General features: G+C 41.4%; 1 protein-coding gene across 1 annotated transcript in view; it reads left to right on the forward strand.

The window, feature by feature from the left end:
- The first annotated feature begins 12185 nt into the window (after positions 1–12185).
- The window catches only part of FRAS1 (Fraser extracellular matrix complex subunit 1), a 423267-nt gene continuing 414124 nt past the window's right edge, over positions 12186–21328 (forward strand). Inside the window, exon 1 of the mRNA XM_081054857.1 lies at positions 12186–13229. Coding sequence (XP_080910983.1) covers positions 13157–13229 — 73 coding nt within the window. The 5' untranslated portion in view covers positions 12186–13156. The remainder of the gene's footprint in view (positions 13230–21328) is intronic.

The following is a 21328-nucleotide window of genomic DNA, read 5'->3' on the forward strand; positions in this document are numbered from 1 at the left end:
AGATCCAAACGGGCAGTACAAATTATCCCCTTGCTTGTAGGCCTGGGAGTTAGTACAGCTGTAGCCTCTGGGACTGCTGGCCTGGGGGTCTCCTTAACCCAGTACACCAAAATATCTAGACAACTTATCTCAGAGATCCAGACCTTATCTAGTACCGTTCAGGACCTTCAAGACCAGGTAGATTCCTTAGCAGAAGTAACCTTACAAAATAGAAGGGGTTTAGATCTATTAACTGCCCAACAGGGAGGCATCTGTTTAGCATTACAGGAGAAATGCTGTTTCTACGTTAATAAATCCGGGATTGTCAGAGACAAGATCAGACAGCTGCAAGATGACCTAGAGCAAAGAAGAAAAGAATTGGCTGCCAATCCACTATGGACGGGATTGAATGGACTATTGCCATATCTCCTCCCCTTTTTGGGCCCGTTACTATCCCTATTGCTGATTGTCTCGCTTGGGCCTTTCTTATTTAACAAACTTATAGCCTTCATTAAACAACAGATCGAAGCCATCCAGGCCAAACCCATACAGGTCCATTACCACCGTTTGGAAATGAGAAACAAGGGTGGCTCATATTTGTCATTAGACGATATATGATAAGACCCCCTTCCCCTGTGAGATGGACTGGACAGTCAATGACGGGTATGACCAGGAGTCGGGTTCACTGTGATGTCTGGTGACAGGGTCACATTAATGCTAAGATTCATGGTTGACTCACTGCTCACCCCACATCCTGGCAACCTAAGACAGACGCAGTCCCCGAGGGGCCATCTCTCTATTCCTCAAAACAAAATAAAAAAGGAGGACCTGTCCGGGGCCGGCCTGCCCGGACCCGCCCAGACATGCCCGGGCTTGTCTGCACCTGGCTGCCCCTGGGCCACGCTTAAAGTTTCGATTCTATTGTTTAAGTTTAAGTTTCGATTTCTCAAACAGCCCGCCATGACGAAGTAACCTCTGATTGGTCGGTCCCCATATTGGGAGACCGGGTGTTTCTTTGATGTGCCTAAATCTATATATACAAGCTGTTACCTTCAATAAAGAGAGACTTGATCAGATTCCTGTCTTGTCTCCATTTCTCGCGTACCCCTGTCCCCCCGAGCCCCTATTTCTCCCCCAGGTCTTCCGTTGTCGATCCTGCAGGTCGGGACATTGCATGACGTCTTTTTATTCTGGGATCAGTAATTTTGTTCATTTTTATAGTTCTAACGAAGCTGTGGTTCTTTTCTCAAATGTGTTTTGATTTTGGTTGTTCATTCCTGTTTATGGCAGGATTAAGTTGACTAGTACAAGTAACCAATATGTATCTCTTCAGCAACAGTAAACTTTAGTTTCTTCTTTCCTGGGTATATATGTTTCAGGATGCCAGAAGGTGGGTTAACTAAGGAGCTCTGTGGTAAATGCCCATGCATAGAATTCCTTCCATTCACATAGCTACTGGGAAGGCAGACTCACTGGAGACTGCTTCAGTTAGAAAAGTATTTCTCTGGGTGGAATGCTTTATGCCATAAATAATACTAATTAATGTGTTTATTCAACAGAGTATTATTTTATCTTGAACTGATGTAAGTAGCCACTTCTGGAATCCCAACATTTATACTGAAAATTATAACAAAAAGGTTATTTTTGGTGGTACATGTAAAGTAGCATCATATGAATAACTTTCCAGTTCAACTGAAAGCTTATTTTAAGTCTGTTAATACATTCAGACTAAAAGAATAGTTATAAGTACAGTTGTGGATGAAAACAATTGCCCTTATTTTGAAATAAATTTTAGAAAATCAGAGTAAAAAACTTTTATTTGTACTTTTTTTTTCTATGAAGGGGAGAGCACAGAAAAATCATGATGTTCAAGCCATGCTAAATCACACACACGTGCACGCACGCACACACACACACACACACACACACACACACAATTTGTGCTGTTCTTGGGTATCTATGAAATTAATTGAATTTTTTTTAAATTAAAGTTTATTGGGGTGACACGTGTTAGTAAAGTTACATAGGTTTCAGGTGTAGAATTCTGTAATACGTCATCTATATATCATATTGTATTTTCACCATCCAGAGTCTGTTTTTCTTCCCTCACACTACATTTGATCCTTTATCTACCATCCCCCTCCCACCACCCACTGGTAACCACTAAACTATTGTGTGTCTATGAGTTTTTGTTTATTCATGTGTTTGTCTTGTTCCTTTGTTGTTCTCGGTTTTATATACCACATACTAGTGAAATCATATGGTTCTTGACTTTTTTTGTCTGACTTATTTCATTTAGCATTATAATCTCAAGATGAAACAGTGCCATTTGCTACAACATGGATGGATCTTGAGATTATAATTTAATTTTTATAACAGTTCTTGTCCTTTGCTTGTTCTAGTGGGCTCTCTTCTTTGTAGCATCACACATAAATTAAGACAGTACAGTACATATCTTTACATTTTATAGAAAGCTTTGGCCTTACTTCACTGCAAGTTAAATTTTCTGTACCAAGACCACATTTAATACATCATTGATTCAGATTCATGCTGATATGATTTGGTGAGAAGAAGCATAATGGTGAATTCTGAAGGAGGATGGTGAAGTTAACAAGGGGCCAACTCAAGGAGATGTGAACATTTCTCCATCTTTTGGGCACTTTCAAATTCTACATACTTTTTTGTTCTAAACAAGATATGAAGGGACATAGGGTCATGACTCTTCATTGTCTGCTTTCCCACCTTCTTTTGGTCCTGTACCCACAGGGGAAATATTTCTCTACTCTACAGCATCCTAAAAATGACAGCAGGTTCAGGTCTGCCTGTCTGCCAGGGGACTCCCATGAGAACCCATGGCCAGTTTTCCTTTGTCTTTTCAAAGTCCACAGTAATTTTAAGATTGAATCACTCCAGAGGCACCAAAGCCAGGCAAATTGCATGCAGCTCAGCTGTTCCTAGATGCTTATAGGATAAGAGAGAAATACAGCAAAATTAAATGCTAATGGATTTGTATGAGCAAACATACCGGACTCCTATTGCTAGTAAAAGTTGCAGCTCCAATTATATCATCACTGAAAATCTTTGAAAAATAAACATGCTGAAAGGTACTTAGTCTTCTTCCATGGACCAAGGTATGAGGTCATTATCTTTGCTTCCTGCTTCTCGTTCAAGATTAGAGAAATAGCATCGCATCATCATCACCATCATCATCATCATCAGGTTTGATTTATCTGAATAGCCTGCTGAAATAGACCTCTGGGAGCATTTACATATCCAATTACCACAGCATGATTATTCATAGCCTTAAAGCTGCCTTGCACATAAAAATGCCTGACCTAGCTGAAAGTTCTTCATAATAACACTTTACACTTGCATAGTGCTCTTAACATTTCAAAAGGTTTTCATATCCGTTTTCTTAATTTGAGCCTCAAAACAACCCAGTTTGATAAGTGGGTCACAAGTATTATCATCTCCCTTTTACAGATGAGGACTTAGAAGTTCTGTTGAGGACTTATCTGAACCAGCCAACCAGTTAGCCTTAGAACTCAGCTTGCATCGTAGGTGTTACTTCCTGGGTGCAGTGAAATAACAGTCTCCCTTTCCTTTGTTTGTGGAGGCCAATATCTTTGGATTGCAGTGAAAATAATCTCAAAGTCATGATTTTACTTCTGAGAAGGCGTTGTGGTTTGCCATTTCTGTTCTGAGGTCTTTAGCAAGCCTTTCTGGGGGGTGGGGAGATGGAGAGTTGAGGACACATCAGGAGGCTTGAACTCACTAAAGTTGATTCTGGTTGGGTTACCTTTCAAAGACTATCTTGAAAACAGACTAGTTTCACGGGCGAAATTTACACTTTGCAGAGTTTTCCCTCAGAGAGAGTATGCGGTAATTAGTACCTCAGGGACTCTGTGTTCTTTGTAGGTGCTATAGACTGAATTCATATGTTGAAACCCAGTCCCCCATGTGGTGGGTATTTGGATAGGGTCTTTGAGAGGAGATTAGGTCATGATAGTGGAGCCCTTGTGAATAGGATTAGTGCCCTTACAAAAGAGGCCTCAGAGAGCTTGCCCCTTCTGTCATGTGAGGTCACAGCAAAAAGGCACCTTCTACGAGCCAGGAAACGGGCTCTCACAAGACACCAAATCTGTCTTCACCTTGGACTCCTCAGCCTCCAGAATAGTGCACAATAAATTTCTGTTCTTTATAAGCCATCCAATCTATGGTATTTCATTATAGCATCCAGAATGGATGAAGACAGGTAGGTATGTATGTGGTTAAAAATATTTTTTAGAATGGTCATTGTAGTTATCTCCCCAATATCCATTCTGCTTTCTCTCACTATCAACTTTTCATTCAGGTATCCACATCTTCCCCAGGAAGCCAAGTACTCTAGGAGCCCTGGTTTGTGTCTGTTATACTGGCATAATTATTAATATATTCTCTATCACTCGCTAAAGTATCTTGTTTGGACAGCAACATCAGTCACCCTAATTTTGGAGGATGTAAATTCTACTCCTGCTGTAGGGATGGGGAATGTTTTATGACTAAGGTCTTAGCTGGTTCATGAAATTTCGTACTTTGTCAACCATTTTGATTCAGGAATGAGCATGGGAGAGAATGTGGACCAACAGAACACAAGGAAATGTATACTGGGGGTTCACAAGAAAGTAGATTTCTTGCTATTTTTAGGTAGCCTGCATTAACCCTCTGTAGATTGGGGGTATAGGGGGAAAGGCATGTAGCTCTGAGAATTGCTGGCAAGTGTTTTGTACCTAAAAGTGGGATACAAGTGGAAGGTGAAGCTGAGAAAGTAGAAGGCAGCATTCATCAGGATAGGCTGGATTATGCTGAAGTAACAAACAACATCCAAATCTTTATTGCTTAACAAAATAAAGTTTATTTCTCACTATACTTGTCCAGTGAGTGTTGTCAGGGGGCTTTGTTCCAAATAGTCCAAATAGTTCCAAATAGTCATTCAGAGACTTGGGCTTTTTCAGGTTCCACCATTTATGATGCCTCCGTCATAAGTTTTAGACTTCACTGAGGCAGGGGAAGGAAGCATTTTTATAGTTATTTTGGTCCCAAAGTATCATAGTCCATTGTCTAAAACAGTGCTGTCTAACAGAAATATAATGTGACCCACATGTGTAATTATTTTGACTAACTTTGTTGTTGTTGTTGTTATGCCAAACAAGGTAATGCTTGTTTGCTAAGAGTTGTTTTCTGTGCTTTAAATTAGGGTATACTTTACATACAGTAAAATTTACCCTTTCTAGTGTACAGGTCTGTGAGTAGACAAACAGTCCTGTAATTGCCACTTCAAATAAGTTTCACAATTCCATGTCTCCCCAAACTTACTCTGTGCCCTTTGTATTCAACACCCCGACCCCCCCTACCCCCCACCTCCTGCCCTCTGCGTCTGGCAACCGCTGATCTGTTTTCTGACCCTGTGGTTGTGCCTTTCAAGGATGTCACATGAATGGACTCAGAGTAGGTCATTTTTTGAGTCTAGCTTCTTTCCCTCAGCATAACGTATTTGAGATGTATTCATGCTGTGGTGTGTATCAGTAGTTTCTTCCTTTTTGTGGCTGAGTATGGATGTACTACAGATTGTTTATTCATTCCCCAGCTCAGGGACATTTGGGTTGTTCCCAGTTTTCGGTGACTAATAAAGCCAACGTAAACATTCATGTACAGGTTTTGGTGTGAACATAGCTTTTCCTTTCCCTTGAGTAAATATTTAGGAGTGTGGTGGCTCCATCACATGGTAATTTCATGTTTAACTCTTAAGAAATTGCCAAGCTGTTTTCCAAAGTGTCTGCACCAATTTACATTAACACCAGCAATATGTGTGAGAGTTCCAGCTGTTGCACATCCTTTCCATTGCTTGATATTGTCAGTTGTTTTAAAAAAAAAACATTCTCGGGGGAAGGGTGAAGGGATTGGAGGGAGGCTGGTGACCACAGGATGGCCTCAGGGTTTTTTGAGAATTACTTTGGGGAACTTATTCAATAGTGTTTGGGGATTTTGTTGGGTGTCCGATGGACATGTGTCCTGTTTGGGAGACCACCTCAGGGATGCTGTGGATGCCTGGTCATGGCATTGTACACCAGAGACTGGACATTAATGAATGCCAACTATAATTTTATGTGTATAATGTGATGGCTCGGTATGAGGTCGGGGTGGTGGTGGGTGGGGGAGGGGGGTTCACGGTGTGAAGGATGTAAAAATAAAATAAAATAAAATAAAATAAAACTAAAAAAATAAATAAAAAATAAAAAATAAAATAAAAAATAAAAATAAATAAAAAATAAAAAAGAACCATTCTCGTTCACGTGTAGTGGACATACGTAAACCTAATTTTTCAGTAGCCACATTTTAAAAATAAAGGATGATAAAGTTTGTTGTACTAATATTTTATGTTCAAACACTATGTTCAAAATACTATCATTTTAACAGGTAATATAAAAAATTAACGAGCTATTTTGCATTCTCTTGTGTGTACTAAGTCTTTGAAGTATGATGTATATTTTATACTTGTAATACATCTTTATTTGGACTAATCACCTTTCGAGAGCTCAGTAGCCACATGTGGACAGTGGCTACTGTATTGGACTGTGTAGGTCATTATCTGGTTCCATGGTCCCATCTGTCAGAGGGCTGGGAAAATATGACATCCCATGCATTCAGGAAATGCTGGTGAGCACTGGCAATGTCTGTCACAAGGAAGAGTAGAGAGAAAGAAAGAATTTGGCTCCTTTATGACATCATTAAAGTACTAAATTGAATCCAATCGGAAGGTCTTCTAAGGTTAGTCTTAGTTTCTAGCTATGATGGACAGTAAATTCCATGTATAGTTTAAGCCAATTTGAATTAGCTGATTCTGTTATTTTAAAATTTCTCCAATATGATTTTGCATTGTGCTATTAAATATGTATTATATGTAGAAAAATAAGAAAATATAGCTAAACTAAAAAGAGAAATTAAAATCACTTGGACTCTCAGAGATAATGTTTTGTTGTATATCCTTTGAGATATGTGTTTATGGATATGTGTGTAAATGTATGAAGGTACATGTGTGTAAGCAAAATCATGGGAACATTGTATTATTGTCTTATAACCTATGTTTTTCACCCAACAATACTTTTAAAATATCTTTCAACATAAATAAATATATGTTTAAGATATTTTTAATCTCTGTATAATATTCCATTTTATGGAGGAATTACAATTTATTCAACATATTCTGTATTATATGTTGTTCAGAATATTTCTTTGTTTAAATTGAAGGGGGGCAGACGTGGTGTCTATTTTAGAATATCTTCTTAAGCAAAAACAAAGAGTATTTGGAAATTCTGTTGCCTTTCTCTCTTACCTCTTCTTTTTATACCTGGTCTCCTCTCAGTTCTTTCAGTAGAAATAAATGCAAATGGTAATACACAGCTCAAAATGGTGACTGAGTGATGAGTAAAATAAAAATATATTAATAGTTTCCTATAAAGTGTTCAGTAATTCTTTTCTTATCGCCAGGACCGTGTTGTACTTATTACCAGTAACGATTAGCTAGGTAGGCTATTCAAGGTGTTCTAGGTGTAACTAGAAGATAATTGGTGATACAGAGAACACAAATGAAGTTTTTTAAAAAATCGAGAAGTTAGTGTGTAATAGTAAAGTGCAGGATGAATCAGGTCCAGTTCTATAGGACTTTTATTTATAAAACAAAAGACAATATAATATGTGCAGGAAAGAAGTTGATTAAATGTGCTGAGATGATCTAGTTCCTTTCCTGGATTAGTTGCTGTGACCATTTAGCATTTTCAGGGACCTCTGATGCTTGGCTTCCTGCTATGTTGTTATGGTAAGCACAGCAGTGATAGTAAAAATATTAGTAACTGATCAAAGAGAGAAGGCGCACTGACCAATGAGAAAAGACTCCAGCCTGCCACCTGCCACAACTGCTATGACAAAACCTGTGTGAGGATTGGGTAGCTGTCCCAAGCGGGAAAGATAAAACAAGGAAACAAAGAAAAAACTTGGGGTTTTTGTTTATTTTATCCCAGAAAAAGAGTTCTAGATCTAGTTCTAGCCTTTTTTCTTGGTTTCTTTCTTGCATGTCCTCCCAGTGAAACTGCTGGGGAAACTATCATTTCCCACACAAACACATGGTAAATAGCCACTCCCTTTCTGGAAAGCAATATCCAAACTCAGAGAAAAGGATTAATATCCTGAATATATGAAAAACCCATATAATTCTACATAGAGTGAAACACCCCACTAACAGAGACATAGAAAGAGGCCATTCAGGCACATGCACAAAGAAGTACAATAAATGTAAGAAAAAGTATTTTACATTAATAATAAGCAAAGAGATGCTGATTTTCAAAATACCTGTATTTCACTTGTCTACCATCTGTGAAATGGCTAACTTGTGTCAGATATGGTGCTGAGCACTTTACCTTATTTCAAGCCAATAAAGTCCTGTACAGTGGGCAATAACATAATGTCTATTTCATAGACAGGGAATCTGAGGTTCAGGGAAGTTAATATGCCTGAGGTGACACAGTTAATAATTAGTGTTAAGCAAAATGTTATTTTTGAGATTTGCAAAGATTAAATGATAGTATCACAATGAAAAATATGCATGCCTTTGACCTAGGAATTTCACCTACAAAAGTTTATCTCAGGGAAATAATTAGGTAAGTGCACAAGGAACTTTTATAAAAACGTTTTAGCGCTGTATTATTTATAGCAGCAAAAAATTGGAAACAACATAAATGTTTTCCAAACAAGTGTTGACCAAACATGTAAAATCATATCCATGCAGGGTGAACCCAAGCAGCACTTTGAAAGAATCAGGTGGATCGATACGACTTGACTTAGAAACTTGTGGCCTAGCTATATTGTTCAGTGGGAGAAAAAGGCGGGTTACAAAATAGCATGTAAACTCTGACTCTATTGTTATAAAAAAGAATTATATTTAGTTAAGCAGAGGAAAGTGTTGGAATGGGTTTGCTGTGGATATTCATGGTGAAGGGTTAGGTTATAGCAGAGTCCCTTCAGTTTGTACTTCTGTATTACTTGAATATTCTTTTGGATATAAGTATTTGAAGCAGAAAAAAAAGCGACAAATGTTGTCACAGTGACAAAGCAGAACAAATGTACTCACACTGCAGGAACACTCCCAGTGCGAGTGAAAGGAGATCAGAGATGGCACGTATAGGAGAAAGATGTAATAGACGGCCCAGAGCATAGAGTGGGATTGTACAGAAAGAAGACAGTGAGAAGTGTAGGAAAGGGGGAGGGGAGGGACAAAGGGAAAGGAAAGCAAAGTAGAAGAGCAGGAAAGTGGAGTAAAGACAAGTTGGAGGAACAGAGCAGTTGCCACAAAGGTTAGCAAAACCTGAGTGTTAGGGACAGTTCAACCTGAGTCTTTGCTGAGAGGCAATAGTGTGTAGCTAAGGATAGTCGAGAGAGTCAAGAGCCCAGAATCTGGAGTGAAGCAGTACAGTTAGTGCTCAGTAGCCATGTGACGCATTCTTGCCACTAGACTCTGAGAAGAAGGGCTAAGGCCCTTAGGGATTGCAATGCCTCCTTTATCGTTCTATTGCCCTGATGCAGACGCAGTGCATGCCATATGTTCCATGATGGCCTAGCGACAAGAAGTCATCAGTGTCCAGGAGACAACGTGCAGGTGACCCCAGTGGCCAGGGGCCAGGATGTGACTGAGAAATAAACTTTTGTTTTAGGACACTGCAATTTGGGGGTTTGCCTGTTATTATAGCTAGAGTTGCTTGTTCTAATATGCTTTGTCATTTCTTAGCTGTCTGATTTTGGACAGATTACCTAACGCTCTGAACATCAATTATCTCTCCTGTAAATGGAAATAATAATAGCATCTATCTCACAAGGTTATTGGAGGATGGAATGGGAAACTGTGCAGTGTTAGGCACAAAGTATTCAATATGTGTTAGCTGTTATTGTTGTTGTTATTACTATCATTTACAGCAGTAATTGATAAATCAATTTCCCAAAACGGGCAGCAACAAGGCCAGGGAAATGTCAATAGTGGAGAGGAGGGCCAAGTCAAGGAGATACTGTGGGACATATTAACAGAAGTTGTGGAATCCAGGCATGTGAATGAAAAACACTGAAGATATAGACCAACATATCTGTGGCTAGTGAAATGCCAACTTCCTGTCAGTGGAAACATTGGTTTTTGAAGCATTGGTTTTTGAATTCATAAGTAACAGCTTATTAGAGATAAGCTAGTTATGAGTAGTTGCGTAGTTATAAAAATGCTTACAAAAACTTCCGTCATAATGAAATAGGTTATGCTAATATAATTATTTCCCCAACAATTTAAATGACCATAGAAGGCTAGATATGCCTAACATTACTGAATTATTGGTTGACCCTTTCAATCATCTGATCATCTAAGGATCTTGGGACAGAGACTGTGGGACCACCAGCTCTCTTTCTAGTTGGGATAGAGGGAGGATGATGCGAGTGTGCACTGTGCTGGCTGGTGGCGAAGGGGGAAATGTTACATATAAATATAGCACATAAGAAATTCAGGGGAACTTGGTGGTGCTGTTCTCCCTCCCTCCCCTCCTTCTTTCATTTCCTTTCCTTTTTAAAAAGCAGCACATTTGCATTTAGCACAAGAATAACAGATGTCTTATCGAGACTAATTTGAGTGCCATGATTGTATGATTTTTTAAATAAAATCAAATTGATTCTTGAGAGAACACATTGTCTAAGTTACTCCCAGTTGGTGGTGGCTACAAAATTTCTGTAAAAAGGGATTTGGGGTGGTAACATGGTTGACGGAGTGTGTTCCAAGCTGAGTTTTTACAGCACTTTACAGGGGATTGAGAAAACCTCAACTTTCTAGATAAAAGAGGGGAGGGGATTCTTTGTCGAGTGGAGTGTTTAGGACATCCAACCCCACTTAATAGGGCCACTGCTCTCAGGGACTTACTATTTTGCTCAACTCATTCTTTCAACAAATGTTTAATAAGCACCCACTATGTGCTTCAGATACAAAGGTGATAAACAGTCTCTGTCCCTGAGACCCCCACAGCCCAGGAGAGATTGAGGTTGAGTTGCAGAACCCCAGGGACTTCTCAGTACTCAAAATCAGTGTTAGGTTGCCAGAGATTCCCTTTTTGCTCTGGCTGAATAGTAATAATCATAGGGATCTTTCAATTACAACTTAATGCATTATTCTGAAAAGCGAATTGGTCCAAGTAGCATCAGTGCAAATTAGAACCTCCCGCCTCTTTATGGTGGTTGTGAAGACTGGAAACATGTGGGACCCCCACTGTTTCACCTCTTGGCGTTCAATGATTGGACAAACTCTACTCCCTGGACAAATTCCCCTCCAACAGGCTGGTGCATCACAAATCAACTGAGGGACCATGGATATCTCTTCTCTGGGCTGGTAGAACCCAGCCAGCATCTCTCAGATGCCACCATTCTCATCTTATAAAATACTTAACTTTAGATCAGCTATTTTATTTGGTCTTATAAAAATAGCTTCCATCACTTAGTTGTGACCGAGAATCAAGGCCTCTGCTCTTCAAGTATGCGCCGGGAGTCTGCCTTGCCCTGACATTTATTTTCTAGTCATTGGCATCTGGGGCGCGGCTGGAGTCACCGCGCCAAGACCGCTTAGAGGAGAGGTAAAGGTGCATTCGCGGTGGGAGGCCCCACTAGGACCTACATGCCAAGATACTCCCAGGTTGCTGGTTAAACCCACTATGCCACGACCGAGGGTGCCAGAGTGAGGAAGATTGATCAGGTCCGCCTCACGCACTTAGTCTAGCAGGAGTGGTGGGGGTAGAGGGGTGGGGGTAGCTCCAGGTTCTTTGAATGTGGGCATACCCACTCCAGAATGGGTCCCTCTTCAAGTGACGGTGTGGACCAGGTTCGCAGGCCCTCGCTGTGCCAGAGCAAAGACCACGCCATCTTCTCCCCACCCCACCCCTCCCTGGTGTGACCACTTTTGATCCCGCCCCAGACAAAGGCAATCTGAACTCAAGCAGAATGAATAAGGGGATCAGGTTGCTCTCGGCTTCCCCTCACCCCCTCCTCGCCGCTCCCCTTCCCCACGTGACTCTGGAATCTTCGCCAAAGCTCCGAGTCCCTGGGTCCATTTTCAAGCAGAGCAAATGAGGGAGGAAGGAGGGGAGGAAGGCGGAGCGTGTGTCTTTTAAACGCGGAGATACAGAGGGGCCCTGATTTTGTGCGTTTCCGGGCTCTCTCGTACCAGTGGCTTTGAGTTCGGGCGTTCTTTCCAGCCTCTGTAGCTCTTTCCTCCGTGCATTTAAAATTATGGCTCCGCCTCCACGCCCGTAATCACACCTCGACCCCGCAGACCCGCTCCTCGGTGCTCGGTGCGGAGGTGGCTGTGAGCTTGGAGCAAGCCGCGCCCCCGCAGCCCTCCTCACCCAGGCGAGGGGCGGGCGCGAGAAAGTAGCAGCAGCGCCCCCCGCGCCGCCCGCCAGGGTCTTTCCTCGGAAGCTTTCCACCAGTCTGCTGCAGGGAGCGCAGCCCCAGGCGGCGCCGTGCGGCTGCAGCGCGGGCAAGTCCCGGGAGCTGCCCGCAGCGCCGCACAAAGTTTCCTGCGAGCGGCCCCCGGCGGCCAAGACCCGCGGAGCTGGGTAGCCCGGCCGCGAAGGAGGGGTGGGCGGGTCTTTCCCAGCTCCTGGCGACCCCCGCTGCTGACGCGGCGCGGAGGTAGCGTGTCAAGCGAACTTTCAAAAGCTGCTGCATTCGGACCAGCGCCGGCATCTCCGCGGTGGGGGACCCTGGAGCGGACGGGTCAGGCCTAAGGGACGTGCTGGGAGATCCCACCAGCCGGTGATCCGCAACTTTCCGGCGACACTGCTGCGGAGAACTGCGCTCTGCCTCTTCTTTTATTCTCCCAAGCTCTGCCCACGCTGGCGTCCTGCTTCGCTGGACAGCTGGGCAGTGAGTGAATTGAATTCCCCGTCAGCCCCGGCGCCTCCGGGCAGATGTGAGTGTCGCCCTCGGTCCATTGCCCAGGAGGTGATCGCCGGCGGTCCCCCCGCCCTCCGTGCGCTCGGATTCGGGGCGCTGAAGCCAGCGTTTTGGCGGTGAGCCGGTTCTTGGATGCTGAAGGCTGGGGTCCTCCAGCGTGGGTGCTGAAGAAGCAATGGGTGTCTTGAAAGTGTGGCTCGGGGTGGCCCTAGCATTGGCGGAATTTGCAGTATTGCCTCATTCTGAAGGTGAGAGAACGGTGCCTTTTGTGTGTGTGTGTGTGTGTGTGTGTGTGCGCGTGTGTGATAATGCTGTTTCAAAAGCCCAGCAGGTTTACGGTATTGTGGCTCGGGTGGAAGTTTTCTGAGATGGGTGGGTGGGAATGGAACTGGAGTGGACTTTTTCTGATATTTCTACCCCCGATTGTTTTACATTCGGATTACAAGCACGCCTACCGCCTCCCTTTCTGCCCTAAGTGTATTTGGGTGGGTGGGTGCCCGGTTGAGGTGGCATCCTGAAATCGGATTCTCTCCCCCCCCCCACTTCCCTGTTGCTTCCAATGGAAAACAACTGTGTGGTGCGGAGCGAGCAATTGCTCTTATCTGTGTAAACATACGTCTGCTTCTATGGGACATACAACCTTACTCCCTCTCTCCCCTGCCCCCTTTCAGCCCCACGACTCCGGGTCCCGATAAGTCTCCCATAAAGTCCAGTAAAGATTTTATAACTAGTTGGTTAGAGCGTGTTTTGGACGAAGGCAAATCAATTGCACTAAAAGAAACCTCCCCAGTACAGAGAGGCACGAGCTTGCCTGCCCTGGAAAACAAGTGGTTAATAAGTTTTGCTTCATTCTCTTACTTTGCCCTCGGTCTCCAGGTTTTCCTCTGGGGCTCCCACTACTGGAAAACCCCTGAGCCGGGAGAGAGAAAGAAGATTGTGGGAATTGTCGCCATGATAGCAAAAGCAAGCTGGACTCTGGGAATTAAATGAATCAATAAGTAAATCAAGAGTTTGAGGGTCACGGGATGGCGGGTCCTGGGACGCCAGGCCTGTGAGCTCCCACCTGCTTGGAGGAGCTGGGAAAGTCACCTAGCTTGTGCTTGGGGAGGGGGAAGGGAGCCAGCGGGCTGGGACCAAGACGGCTTAATTCACAGCAGCCGGCTCTCGGTTTCCCCTCCCAGCCCCATCATTATTCATAGAGTTGCGGGGAGAAGAGTTCACCTGCCCCACCACAAATCTGAGCCGCAGCCTCGGAGGCGGCAGGCATGGGGCGGGGCTCCTTCTCTGCCCTGGTGCCAGGTGAGGGCGGCTCGCGGGTGCAGAGCCCGGGCGCCGGACTCCGGACGGCGTGAGGCACCGGGGAGGACAAAGCCCTGCCTTGGATAGACCTCCAGCCACCGGGGCATCTGCCTTTTCCTTGCTAGTTTCCCGGGAGAAAGTGGCGTTGCCTTGGAAGTCCACGCAAAGCAATGGGGACTTTCCGGTGGCTAAAGGTACCACCTGCCTGCACCCTCCCGGGAAGTATGTCAAGTGTGTACTAACCCCAGGAAAAGCACGCCTGGGGCCTATGCAGCCTTCCTTCAAACAAGGCATAACCTGTAGAAACATGTCTTTATTGTGTATGTGCGCGTGTGTGCACACTTAAAAAAACGCACAAAACTTATACGGCTTAATTATGATAATAAGCCAGATGGCTAGAGTCAACCCAGGCCACCCAAATCTGAACTTGAGACCTGAAAAATTTACCTTTTCACGTGGTGGTAGTTTCTTATTTAGAATCATATCCCAGCAACGCTGTAAACGTGCTATCTCTCCCTGATAGCTCACCAGGGGGCAGTTGGAACGAGGCAGTTTTTCAGAACCAAATCTCTTGAATTACAAAAGCCATTATTATTAAAAGCCTGCAGGGTTCACTCTTTAGAAGACTGGTTAATATATTGGGCAAAGTTTAAGAAACTCCAAAGCCTTTTGATGGGGGAGGAGGAGAGCAGGGCGCGAGGGGCGCTATTCCTCCAAAGATTTCTTGGAAACTTTGCTTCTTATTGTTTTATCCCACCTTCAAACCATTCTAGAATCATTTCACAAATTGTATTGATAGATGTCTGAGAGTTTCATGTAAGTCATAATGATGCTTATCTAATATTGAATGAATGAATGATGAATATGGACATTTATTGAGTGCATTATTTGCCTGGCACTATGCTAAGCACTTTACATACTTTATCTCATTTAATTAATTTAAGTGATATTAATTCTACAGCCCCCAAATCAACTGTCATCAGATGAGACCTTTGATTTGGGTCTGTCAGACTTTTTTTTTTCTCTTAAAAATAAGAGCATTGGGATCAAGGATGGAAAGCTTTTAAGTATAATATCACAGAGATTTCCACAAGTTTTTCTTATTACCCTTGGCAATGATTTTTAAAAATGGAAAAGAAGTGTTCACATGTGTGCTTCTCTTGGTGTGACCTACTCTGTGACACTTTGCTGATCAGGCCATGACATATTTATTGTTTCTTCTTAGTACTCAGAGAGCATGTCATACATGTTCCTAGGACACCAGTTAATAATTCTACAATTATTGTTGATAAAGGTGTGGTTTCCTTCTTCTTTACTTAGCTGTGTGCTCACTGAGGGGCTAGGATGTGCCCTAGTTATTTTTATGTCTCCAACTCAGCTCCTGGTATACAGTAGGAGCTAAAAAAATATTGGTCAGATGAATGACTATTGCCAAATCAAATTCTTTTGAATTAAGATTAGACTGGCCTCCATGATAAACTGCTGTATGACCTGGAATGAACTACCTAACTTTTTTGGGCTGTGGTTCTGTCATTTACCAAATGCAGAAGTCGGCTAGGTGACAGCTCTAAAATACTTTGTTAATCATCCCGTGTAGGAAAAGAAAGATCAATATTTGCTGTCTTATTTGTGGCCAGTTGCAACTTTCTCATTCTGAATTTTAATTATTAAAAGAAAAATGAATTTTTACAAGCAAATTATTGGCAGTGATAATTTATATTGTCTTACACTGCCATGCTGATGAACTACTATGACTTCAGAACTTTATAAAATCAAGATGTTACAGAGGAACTTCTAGCAAGCATAGCTGCTTTCTGCATTAGACTAGCTCTGCCATGACATTTTCTGGAGAAGCACATCTTGAGTTATGTTCGTCTGTGGAAATCCAGTGAACTTACACTAGATAGAACATGTTGACTTGGGTATAGGAAAAGATAACTGAATTGGAGGTTAAGAGAACTGCGTTCTAGCCTGTGTCCCATCACTCACCATGCGACTTTAGCCAATTGCACAATCTTCCAGACTTTTTCTATAAATGCCATTAACAGAATACTGAAAAGGATCATTTGATAGACAGTGTATTTTATTAACGGGTGTATCAGCATATTTGGTTCCATTCTTGGCTGGAGAGTTTCTTCTGTGTAAGACTTAATGCTTAAAACTCAATATTAAGGAAGAGAAGACACTGGCTGGGAAAAACAGTCTATCTCTTCATTCTTTTGTTCTACAAATTGTTACTGAGAGCTTATGTATCAGGTTATGTCTGGTAGGGTGATACAGACATAAAAAAATCATAATGCCTGCCCTCAGGAGTTTAAATACCCAGAAATTATTAATACAAGTAAAGTAGCTAGCAGTTAAGGATATTGGAACATTGGTCCTTGGTAGATTTCCCAATATTGAGTAAAGCAACTTGGTCTCGTTTGGCTTTGGCAACTACCTGCTAGTGGAAATGAAGAGCTGTTGCATTGTCGTAGGCTCTTATTTAAGTCATATTACATTTATTCTCTGGGGATTGGAGTCTGGGTGTTTCCCACCACATATACATTTTTTAAATGAGGGCACAGACAACAGTATTCACTGTTATAGACTTGAGTGGCAATATCACTCAATTTTGCTCAGGCACAAGTAGTCATAAAATATGCCACCACATGACTCAGGAGAGGGGACGGGACTTCAACATGGCAAAGTTGGAGCCGTGTGCCAAATCTTACAATAGTTCAAAAACAGTTGGCCCATTTTCATTTTAACTCCTTTATTAATTGATCTGTATCCTGGTTGATAATCAGGATGTGAGCTGTCCTGTCACTCCAGAAAACAGTTCTATTTTTAGTATTCCACAGTGCGCAAGCCATATGCTGAATTACAACACGACATAAAGCTGAAACACTTAAATACCAGCTTGTGGCTGCTTGTTCCTAATGAATCGTGTTTTTGTGATACCATGCTTTCCAAATCTCTTCATATCTTATGGGCATATCTGCCAAGATTTCTTTGAACTAATGGGCCTGACATTTTGTGGCCCTTGGATTTAACTTCTCTAATTTACTCAGTTTACCAGTTACAGTTTCTACAGTGAACAGAATTGCAGAATGTGAGTACTGGTGCAAATTATATCTCAAATTTCCTCTGAAAACGTTAGCTTTTATATAGGCACCTCATGAAAGAGTACACTATAATGTGCAAAAGGGCTTTTAAAAAGACATTTACTTACTTATATGAATATGAAGTAACATTTTACCTATGTGACCTGCAAGAAAGGAGCCAACCACATGGGAGGAAGGTCTCCGGATCTCAGCTTCCTTCTTTGCGCTGCATATGATCACACTGCAAACCTTCATGCACTTTCTCACAGGGTTTTAGAACTTAAATTACCAAGCATCTCAGATGTATTTGGTGTCCTGAAACTGGCAAAGTTCTTGGTCAGAGAACTCTAGTTCCTGTTGTCTCATGTTTCCTGTTTTCCCTTGAAGAGGGCCTGTTTGTCCTTCTAGATGCGTACCATCTGTCAGGATTCACCTTGAGAAGTTTACTTTGAAGTTCAAACAAAGTCATAAATTTAAACCTCAGGTAGAGCTGCAGTCATTTCAGTATTCCTTAAGAAAATAAGTGACAAGTGGAGGGAATGACTTTGGTTTCCACATTATGAGTTGATAGATTAATGAGAAGGCCTCTGTTCCGGTGCAGAACCCTAAGCTGTCCCCAGTACCCGATGCCAGCAAACCTCCTGTCTTTATCTAATGGTGGGTGTGGAGCATGGGCCAGTGTGGGAAATACGCTTGCTTGGAGGACTGCATCTAGCCATGGGTGGTGATAAATGTTTGATAGCACTGGGCATCAGTGGAATGCTTTCTTTTCCCTAGAGAGTAGAAATGAGGTTTTGAAGCTGTGTTAATGGAGCTTCATTTGTGCAGCTGCCTTCCGGGTAGAGTTGTTTTGTTTTAGGAAAGCCCTCCAAAGGGAAAGCTTATTTCTTTTGGAATTGTCCATCATCAAGTGACCCAAATTGAGTTATGTCCTTTTCCTAATGATGGAATTTACTAATAGTTACACATCATTTTGACTTGTTTCTCTAGCAGATATTTGGCTTAACCAAGGGTGGTGCCATACTGAATGCTGCTTTATGTATATATTTTTTATGTTGCAGTGAGTTTATAATATCCATCTAAAGCTTCCAGAAATGGGTTTTGATGTGGGTACTTGGCTACTTCTTAAGATGCTTGATTTCTTTTGGAGCTTTGAAAAGATACTGGCTCTTAGAAGGTAATTGTATGGAGGAGGGCCATCCTAAAATTATTTGAGGATGGTCTTATTCGAACGGTTAAATTTTATTTGTTTATTCTAAAGATTAAATTGCACCTAAGTGATCTTTATGTTTATTTTTAAACATCAGAAGTAATTAAATATGTCCATTTAATTTATAAATGAATTGTGTTTATATATATTTATTGGAGCTATAGATGATTATTTATATATATATGCATATATAGCATATGATTGTATGTACTTTTATATATGTGTATAGGATATACATATATAAGGACATACCATACCATACCATATATAAGGCCATATGACATACCGTAGACTGAAATACTAAATCTTGGAAAAAGAATTTCTTAAAGAAAAATAAGACAGGAAGAATTTCTTCCCAAGGTTTTTATCTGAAGTCATTCTTATTTGAATGTCAAGGGCACAAAAGTCATTTCAGTAAATTTGCCCACAGAGATCTTTGATTCAAGCCCCAAGTATAAATAGCAATCTCATTTTCTCTGAAGATTGTTCTTAATTCCATTATTGGTGGATACGGTAGGCCAGTCCTTTCCTGAGAAGTTAATATTTTTGACATGTCATGAATGAACTATTAGAGGCCACTCACTGTAGTAAAATATGTCCTTTCCTCTTTGGACACCAAGGATGGCACATTGTCAAGATGGGCTTCTGCTCGTCCAATCTGTTTTGCAATCTCAATTTCTGAGAGTAGCTGTTAGCACACTACCCATGTATTTCTAGGTTAAATCATCACCTATTGTGTTGTTCAAAAATTGGTTGAGAACGTGTTTTTTTTTAAATTAGCATGGTAATTTCATATTTTCAAATATGAAACTTAAAAAAGATTTATTTTATGATACACTAGTTATTCAGAATATATAGGCTATCCCATTCAAATTCTGCCCTCTTTTCCATAAAGAAGCAAATTATCTGTTGCTTTCTATTTGGTGCTTAAAGAGTAGAAAATATAAAGATGTGTGGTTTATAACCAGCCTATTAGTAAAATAAACTGAATGCAAAGAGGGTGAATCTTGGAGGTCAGGAGCTCAATAGAAGGGTTTTTTTCCCCCAACCAACTACAGTCTACACCACTCTCCTGTAAAATGTTTTTTATTGTTTTTTGTTTTTTTTAATTAACGTTTATTGGGGTGACAATTGTTAGTAAATTTACATAGATTTCAGGAGTACAATTCTGTAATACATCATCTATAAATCCCATTGTGTGTTCACCACCCAGAGTCAGTTCTTCCATCACCATACTTTTGATCCCTTTTACTCTCATTGACCACCCCTCTTTCCCGTTACCCTCTGGTAACTACTAAACTATTGTCTGTGTCTATGAGTTTTTTTTTTTTTAATTAATTTTATTGGGCTGACAATTGTTAGTAAATTTACATAGATTTCAGGTGTACAATTCTGTATTACACCGTCTATAAATCCCATTGTGTGTTCACCACCCAGAGTCAGTTCTCCTTCCATCACCATATATTTGATCCCCTTTACCCTCATCACCCACCCCCCACCCCCTTACCCTCTGGTAACCACTAAATTATTGTCTGTGTCTATGAGTTTTTGTTTCTCATTTGTTTGTCTTGTTCTTTTGTTGTTTTTGGTTTATATACCACATATCAGTGAAATCATACGGTTCTCTGATTTTTTGGTTTTACTTATTTTGCTTAGCATTATAATCTCAAGATCCATCCATGCTGTCACAAATGGTCCTATTTCATCTTTTCTTACCGCTGAATAGTATTCCATTGTGTATATATACCACAACTTCTTTATCCATTCATCTATCAAAGGACATTTTGGTTGTTTCCATGTCTTGGCCACCATAAATAAAGCTGCAATGAGCATTGGAGCACACATGTCTGTATGTATAAATGTTTTCAGATTTTTTTGGGAGATACCCAGGAGAGGAATTGCTGGGTCATATGGTAATTCTATTCTTAATTTTTTGAGGAACCTCCACACTGCCTTCCATAACGGCTGCACCAGTCTGCATTCCCACCAACAGTGTATGAGGGTTCCTTTTTCTCCACAGCCTCTCAAACACTTGTTACTATTTGTCTTGATGATGATAGCCATTCTAACTGGGGTGAGGTGATATCTCATTGTGGTTTTTATTTGCATTTCTCTGATGCTTAGTGATGTTGAGCATTTTTTCATATGTCTATTGGCCATTTATATGTCCTCTTTGGAGAAATATCTCTTCAGGTCCTCTGCCCATTTTTCAATTGGGTTGTTTGTTTTGTTGTTGTTGAGTTTCATGAGTTCCTTGTATATTTTGGATTAGCCCCTTATCGGAGGCACTGTTTGCAAAAATCTTCTCCCATTCCGTTGGTTGCCTCTTTATTTTGTCGATGGTTTCTTTTGCTGTGCAGAAGCTTTTAAGTTTCATATAGTCCCATTCATTTATTTCAGCTTTTACTTCCCTTGCCTTTGGGGTCAAATTCATAAAATGCTCTTTGAACCCAAGGTCCGTAAGTTTAGTACCTATGTTTACTTCTATGCAGTTTATTGTGTCAGGTGTAAAATGTTTTAATATCCCTAAAGAGGAACATATTGTGTTAAAGGCATGTAATAGATAATCAACCAGATACCTGAGTGGATGCCTACTAAGTGAGGAGTTAGAGAAAACAGTGGTAGCAGTCCCCGTCCTAAGAATACAGGCACAGCTAGTGGAGTAGATGCAGTCGTTCCACATCCTTAGCAAGGCTGCCACAAGGAAGCACACAAGAATGAATTCACACACGGATGATGTAGCACAAAGAGC

The sequence above is a fragment of the Rhinolophus hipposideros genome (assembly GCF_964194185.1).
Source record: "Rhinolophus hipposideros genome assembly, chromosome: 1".
Lineage (NCBI taxonomy): Eukaryota > Metazoa > Chordata > Mammalia > Chiroptera > Rhinolophidae > Rhinolophus > Rhinolophus hipposideros.